The 8,417-nt window shown below is 47.5% G+C and overlaps 1 protein-coding gene across 1 annotated transcript; it reads right to left on the bottom strand.

Annotated features, from left to right (window-relative positions):
* Positions 1–604: 604 nt before the first annotated feature.
* Positions 605–7,807, bottom strand: LOC144727836 (ninjurin-2-like). The gene is made up of 5 exons (XM_078606994.1): positions 7,150–7,807; positions 6,244–6,440; positions 5,465–5,617; positions 3,924–4,024; positions 605–1,539 (listed from the first exon to the last, which is right to left on the bottom strand). Exons 2-5 carry the CDS (start codon positions 6,376–6,378, stop codon positions 1,428–1,430), a joined length of 501 nt encoding a protein of 166 aa, XP_078463120.1. The 5' UTR covers positions 6,379–6,440; positions 7,150–7,807; the 3' UTR covers positions 605–1,427.
* Between the last annotated feature and the right edge of the window lie 610 nt (positions 7,808–8,417).

The following is an 8,417-nucleotide window of genomic DNA, read 5'->3' as shown; positions in this document are numbered from 1 at the left end:
TCAATCATTGCTTGGGACAGCCTCGCCGGGCCTCAAGACTCCTCTGCAGAGGCTCCTGCTGCAGCTGGGATGTTTTGCCAATTCGCCTTATGAGTGTTTGGTTTGTTGTCCTTCCCCTACACCTCCGATTAGCACGGTTGGCTACGAACGGTGCGATAGAAGTTCAACGTACATACGATCTGGAGAAATCCAACTCACATATACGAGGAGATAATACTCCAAGCTTTGCACAGATAGGCTCGTTCCGCAGATCGACCTCCAGCACATTGACTATTAATGACGTGCCAATCGCATCCACCGCTGTCCACTACCCTCTGCTGGCCATCTTCACTTCCACGTTCCGACAACCCCTGGCAAGCACTGGTGGTCCCCCACACAAGCAGGCTTACCAAACAGGCTCAAACCTGCTTCGCTTCCAAGACCTGCAGGGCTCAGGCATGCTCTCTTCTAAGTGTGCCTACCAAAAAGCAGCCGCCAATTGGCGCCACATCCAAAAGTGGCTCTCATGACCCGATAGATACATTTACAAGCGATTAGAATGCCATTACGCAATTATCGAGATGGCGGTTGCAGTGCTAAACAGCAGCGTGACTGGAACGAGATAAATTGTTTAGGAAACTTTATTTTTGCAGGCAATAAAATGTCACCGTACTAACCTATTTAAGCCAATTAAACCTTTTTATTTCTCAATGATGTCCCAACTCTATTTTTTACTCGGCACAAATAACGGATTCAAAAGAATAGACATTGGAACGATTCACGCAAGTAAATTTTGCCAAACTGTTATAATTTTTATATTAAATATATTGATGCCATTAAGCCGCAGTGTACAATGCGTGCCTCTAAATTGTAAATGGTGAAACAACTGTGAGCAGCATTGTTATTTTAGTGATTTTTGTTCGTCTCGGTGCATCGAGCAGAGCTGACCAGAATTTGACACGCACGTTAATGCATTCCTTTAAAGTGCGCCGGGTCAATCTGAATGACATGGCCTTTGTCCATGAGACAAGACGATTATTTATTTTCATGCCACCCTTGTTAAATGCAGCACACGTTCAGCGAAGATGAGAACTTCATCCGCACCCCGAGAAACATCGCAGCAGATTTGAACCGGATGCAGCGTTTTTGTCACTGCACTCCTCGAGTATCTTTCCCAACATCACTCAAATCGAATTCCTTTCTGCTTCCCGTTCCATCTGACAGCGACGTTTCCACTTTGGCACACGCGGCGACCTCCGCGCGCTGCATTTGGATCTCGAACACAATCGTTTATTTCTCTCCGGCGAGCTTATCGCAAGTCGCGTTCCTTCACCCATGGAAATCCTTATGAATTCGCGAGCTTTGACCACTTCAAACGAAGCGCAATTTGTTTGGCCTAAATTTGACACACAATATGGATTCTCCCGGAGACTCTCGTCGGAGCGGATTTAGTGGGGATTGCCTTGGGGCTGCGGCGTGAACCAGAAGGCAGTGATGAAGACGTTGACAGCGGTGATCACCAGGATGAGACCCGTTGCCAAGTTGTTCACCAGATGCATCCTGCGTGGCACAGCGGGGCACAGGGAAGCGAAGAGCGCTTGATGTGATGGTTCGAGATATTTTTTTACTAACTGGACAATTGTGTGGGAAACAACCCATGAGGCAACAGCATGGCAGACTCTATCCCACCTGTGAAACGTTGTGATAGCCTTTGTGCTTTAGGCACGGCGTTTAGAGCAAACGTACGGCGTTCATTTATTTACGTTGGTATCAGCATTGCCCACGGCAAAAAATACTCCGAGAGGATAATGGCACGCATTCAGGAATCCCCCTTGGGAACGACAGGGATTCGAAGAATCACGTGCACATTCTCTGGTGGGTGAATAGACGATTCATTTTATTTTTTATTTTTAAAAAACACGAATAGGAATCAACAACACAAGGTAATCTCATCCATTACAGACTGCAGATCATTTGTAACCTTGACATGTACGGGCAAAATATTTCCACCGCTGTAGCTAATTATTATAATTAATAATAAAATAATAACAATGATCAGGGGGGAGGGTGTGTGGTGGGGGGGATAAAAAAAAACCGAGGACAGTTTTCCAAAACTAATTTAAAAGCATCAATTCTAATTAGCACCTATGGTGCAGCCTGTGCCTGCCGTGGCTCGAGGTGTCAGGGTGGCTGCAGGGAATGCACGCGGCGAGAAGCACTGACGCTCGGCCTTTACTGTCGTGGCTCGGCCTTATTTGGGGCAATATAAGGAAAGCGTGGTTAAACAGAACAAGAGAGCGCCGTTGCCTGCAAGATGAGGCATCGGCTGATGTATGGGGAAGCACCTCCCCCCCCCTGACTGCCCCAAAATAGACACGAGACCATCACAGAATAAAGCGGTGAGCTCTCGGTTTTGACCTAAGTGGGAGGCTGATAGAGGACAGCAAGGAAGCCTTGAAAAAAGGGGTAAGATTGGCTCACGTAGACGACAAGATCATCCATCGTGAAACCTATGGCGCACTACAGCCCGGGCACGACAAATGGACTATAATATTTGCACTGTTCGAAATTCAGGGGCTCAGCCACCGGGGTTACGTCAACGACGCGTGAAAGCGGCAGCGTCAGATTGAGGCACAAATGGGCAGGTGGAGGTCGTGACCTGGGAAAAGGTGACGCGGACTGACACCGTGAAGATATGCGAGCAAGCTAGCGGTAAATGATTGTTTTTCTTGTTTTATCTGCTGCGATGGGATGGCAGTGGCGAGGTTTTTTTCTCCCTCACCCCCCCCCCCCCATAGTTTTCACCAATTAAGAAGCGTCTCTAATCTCACGAGCGTGGTCGTGCGGTATGACTCGACGACGGGTTTTCGTGTTGTGAAGCGTGCTCTTTGGTGTCGCGTCCGACGTTTCGCTCGCTGCACCTGCCGGGAACTTCGCTTCTGAAAAAGAAGCCCCCACCCCGACTGCGAAAGAGGCATTGGCTCGTCTTGTGCCTTTTTTGGTCATGGGGGTTGTTCGACCTTACTTCACTGTGGTGGTTAGTGTAGAGTGGTGAACAGAAAAGGTTCCAGGACCGGTTCGGATATCACTCGCCACTAATGCCAGATGTGGCGAGGAATTAAATTCGAGTGTCCGAGTTTCGTTGGTTAGTGCACTAACCACTGTACTACCACTCTAACCCAACGTCGCAAAATCCCATCTTAAATAAATAGCTTGATTCTATTTCCAACCATGCTTATCCCAATCAAAAACAAGTTTAAGAAGACCTGTTTAATCACCCACTAATTTAAAACCAAAATACAGTCGTAAAAAAGTGCATTTTAATTTTCAATTGTATGGCAATTGCGTTATTCATAAATTAATATGCATATGCGATGACTGCCGACAGAGAGTAGTGCAAGTGCCACATGAAGCCACCCACTGTGACAATGCCTGCCTGGCAAGAGCACACAGTTCAACAGAGCAGTCCGGAAATGTCACTAAACAATGAAACAACAACAACATCAACACACCAATAATATAGACACTTTTCACCACTCCTCTTTGCAAATAATGGTTCAGAGTTTCAGGGTAAAGCAGGTAAAGTTTAAATCCCAAACGGCTCCGTGAAAACATCCCAGGTTGGTGCGTAGTGAAAATGTAGCGGCTATTGACCGCCCAGTAGAATTGACTGTTAGAAAATCGATGGCTTTATTCTCAATTCTCTTGCAAGGGCTCTATTATTCCATTCCACCCCTTGTTTGGTGCACGAGACAGCATTGATCTGGATATTTCAACCTTATATTAATGTTTCTGCACTCGTGCGGGCATAGCAAAAGGAAAACAACATGTTTCAAATAAGCGCCGGGAAGTTTTCTTTCTTTGGTAAAAGCAAAGACCACGACAATGACAAATCAGACAAACACCTGTCCAGCACTGTGACGCAATCTCTCACGCATGCTCACCTGTCGCCCAGCTTCCGCTCAGGGTCGTCGTTCTCAACATTCATGGAGCCTTTGTAGATCAGCAGGCCGGCCACGATAAGCTGCAATAAAACTGAAATGCACTGCAAGAAGTGAAAGATTAATGACTACACCCGAACAATCACGCATGGGTTTCTAGGTCAAGCTGATATAGGCTAAGCTGCGTCGCAAATAAAAACGTTTCAATGATAATTATTTGTAAATAACATTCAACGAATAGTTACAGTATTTGCTAATGACTATTGATGCCATGTCCTGTTGAGAAATGTGCCTTGTGGAAAGAATGTTGTATTATCATGCATGCGGTCAGTTCCACAATCGTGAAACTACGAAATAGAACCTAACAATCACAGCATTGAATGTAATACATTATTTACTGTTTTATGTAGCAGGTTGGTGCAATATACATAAAAGAGGCCGTGTCATTCCCTCGTTCAATATGCATGCATTGTTCTTGTTATTACGCTTCCGTGAGATGGCCCATTTAGCGTTTACTTAGGTTGGGCGTTTTTATCGAATCTTCATAAATTAATTGACATGGAACCTCGTTTTCATTGTCGGCGACAGTAAAAACAGCAGTGGGCTCTACCCACACACCGGATACAATACACTTGTCCTCTCAATACCAAATGCCTCTCTGTATGTTGACATTTTGCCCAATAGATATGAAAACAAGATGTGCACGCCAATACAATATGGCCAATTTCGTGTAGAAAAAGCATTTACATGTCAGAGTTAGGTGATTGTAGTTCAGAGAAAAGTTACTCGCTAAGAGAAAAAAGTATGCAAAGAGGCATGGAGAGGTGCATGCTGGGAATTACACTGAGGGGCAGCAGAGGTTTCGTCTGCTTTCTAATTCGGCATCTTACGTACTTATGTAGTCAAAGATGACCAAACTCACGATGGCCTGATAACAATGGAACTCTTTAATATTAATGAAAAACGGGAACAACCGCGAAAGGCGGCAACTCGTAACAGAGCTCTGCCCTCACTGTGCAAAACGACTGGAAGAAAATGGCACCGGCCCTATTACCATGACGACCAAACGTACGTTGACTACAGAGGCATCATCACATTGCCAGTTGTGAAACGTAAGAGGGGTTTTGGCAGGACACGTCATTCGAGGGAACGATGGACAGTGGTCTATACTGACGGTGGAGTGCCAGACAATAGAGACAATACGCTCATGAGGACGTCTACTATGGAGACGGAGCGATAAAATCAACCCCTGCGCAGGAATCTGGCGGATTGTTAAATCACGACATCATGATATATGGTGACAGCTTTGGGTGGCCTTCGATCAGCAGTGGCTAGATCATGGTTGTTGTTGATAATTGTCAGGGGGAGGGGCATGTCGGAAAATCACCCACTCTCCCAAAGTCTCCCAGCTCCCAGAAATCTCCCACCCACTCTCCCCAAATTTCCCAGCTCCCAGGAATCTCCCACCCACTCTCCCACAAGTCTTTCAACTCCCAGGATAGGGTGTGTGTGTGTGCGTGCGGCGGATGTGAGCGGGAACTGACGAGCAGGACGAAGAGGAAGTAGTAGAAGTCTGTGGCTGCTCCTTGCTGCAGCAAGTGCTTGAGTTGCGAGACGTTGGCCGTGAAGAGAGCCATGTCCAGGAAGCCCTGCGCCAGCGTCTTGGTCCGAGCGTACTGGTTGATGTTCCGTATAACCTGGCCCAGTTGACACAAAACGCAGCAGCAGCAAGAGTCATTCACTGCTTGCGTGTGAATTATGCCGCAACAATTCACTCTCACCCAACCTCGAGCAATTCGACGAAATGTCACCATTTAATGATAATATTTGATTCAAGAATTGAGAAATTTTGTCTCGTTTTTTCGTAACAATATCATTTGTTTTATTCATTATTGGTTCCGTCTCATTTGTAAGAAATGTTTTTGCCCCATTCGCATTAATGTAACATAAGCATATGATTTGTATAATTATAGATCATAGATTATTGCACTAGCGTTCTATGCATGCATCACAAGCATACGAATCGCATTTAATTGATAAAGCTATGCATCATTACGTGATAATGTGCAGCACCAACATTCTTGCCCAGAGACTTTTCTGCATCAAATGAATTGCGTACAGAGTTAGCACAATCTGTTAAAGACTATCTATCTAAACGTCGTGCTTCGATGCAAGCTTTGTACAGGTACTGTACGTTTAAAATATATATTGTTTGATACTTTTCTTCAAAATCTGGAAAGAAAACAACAAAGATTGCAAACGTTGACCACATAAAAAGGCGGAACATGTTTTCTGTTGCAATTTGTTTTGGTCAGCGGGATACATGTTGAGGTCGCAAGTCGTCACGTTGTTCCGGCTGAATCAGGGGCTCTTCATCCGTGGAGAAACCCTCTCTGCTGTCTCCTCCAGGCGGCTGGCACAGCATCGCCGGATATCTCTGGATCACCGCGGAGCTCATCAAAGAATGTGTCCACTCTTATTTCGGGGAAGTGAAAGTCACCTCCACCCCTCCCTCTTGCCCTGCCGTTCAAAGAAAGGATACATTTATTAGCCCTCGATGAAGAAATCAAATTGCACTTTCACCTGCCGCAGGTGACCACCAGGCGATAGATAATGCACGAGGTCAAGCGATTCAAGTGCTCTTGTATTATTCATGGGGCACCTTACATTACATTTTTGATGATCATAAATTTTAATGTAAAAATCTCATTTTCGTTTGGGCTTGACATCGTCCGTGCGCATCTTTTCTCGTTAAATCGTAATTCCCAGATTGTACCGCACCATTTAAACTGTAAAGTTTAACAACAGTCAATGGAACATTAAATACTCATACCAAAACAGGTCAAAGTCATTGACTTTTTTCAAAGGAAAATCGTAGCCAGTCCTCGTCTTTTCTTCACTGACCCAAGTCAGTGGCGGAAATTCCACATTCCGATGATGCGGGTGAGTTTCTCCAGAGGACAAACCACTCTTAATGTCCGAACACCCAAAGTGGTAGTAATTTTATCCGCCAATGAGGACTGATTGGCTGAGTCAACTCCCTGAGGATTTGAACTCACATCTGTCCAATTGCGAGCCACTTGCTCTACGTGCGAGTTACCTTGCCAGCTGTATACAGTATTCGTATGTGACACCAACGTAGAAATATATTCTTATTTTTGTTACAAAAACACACGAGAGGAAGACATCGAAGTGTAATGTCGAAGCAAATAAACAACTAATACAATACCTCCCCCAGAAGTTGTGTGAGAGCAGACGTTCACGCTTGCTGGCAGGCTAACAAGTGAGAGAGATTTTTTAGTTTTCGCATAGAGAACACATTCCAATCTGGAAAGTGCAGTTCAGCAGAGTGGCGGACAAACAGCGCAGCACTCCCATCACGAGGCGGAACGCCACCACAGCATCACCACCACCAACAGCACCACCACCACTACAGCACCACCACCACCACCAACAACAGCATCACCACCACCACAGCACCACCACCACCAACAGCACCACCACCACTACAGCACCACCACTAACAACAGCATCACCACCACCACAGCACCACCACCACCAACAGCACCACCACCAACAGCACCACCACCACCAATAGCACCACCACCACCAACAGCACCACCACCAACAGCACCACCACCAACAGCACCACCACCACCAACAGCACCGCCACAGCACCACCACCACCACAGCACCGCCACAGCACCACCACCACCAACAACACCACCACCACCACAGCACCACCACCACCAACAGCACCACCACCACAGCACCACCAACAGCACCACCACCACCACAGCACCACCACCACCACCAACAGCACCACCACCACAGCACCACCAACAGCACCACCACCACCACCACAGCACCACCACCACCACCAACAGCACCACCACCACAGCACCACCACCACCAACAGCACCACCACCACCACAGCACCACCACCACCACCACCAACAGCACTACCACCAACAGCACTACCAACAGCACCACCACCACCACCACCACACCACCACCAACAGCACCACCACCAACAGCACCACCACCACCACCAACAGCACCACCACCACACCACCACCAACAGCACCACAGCACCACCACCACCACCACACCACCACCGCCACCACCACCAACAGCACCACCACCAACACCACCACCAACAGCACCACCGCCACCACCACCACAGCACCACCACCATCACCACCAACAGCACCACCGCCACCACCACCACAGCACCACCACCATCACCACCACAGCATCACCACCAACAGCACCACCACCATCACCACCAACACCACCACCACCACCACCAACAGTACCACCACCATCACCACCACCACCAACAGCACCACTACCACCACAGCACCACCACCACCACAGCACCACCACCACCACAGCACCACCACCATCACCACCAACAGCACCACTACCAACAGCACCACCACCACCACCACCAACACCACCACCACCAACAGCACCACCACCATCTCCACCACC

Source organism: Lampetra planeri, chromosome 26, assembly GCF_965212315.1.
Source record: "Lampetra planeri chromosome 26, kcLamPlan1.2.h2, whole genome shotgun sequence".
NCBI classification, from domain to species: domain Eukaryota; kingdom Metazoa; phylum Chordata; class Hyperoartia; order Petromyzontiformes; family Petromyzontidae; genus Lampetra; species Lampetra planeri.
The sequence above is the reverse complement of the archived record's forward strand: the minus strand, read 5'-3'. Positions and strand labels throughout refer to the sequence as shown.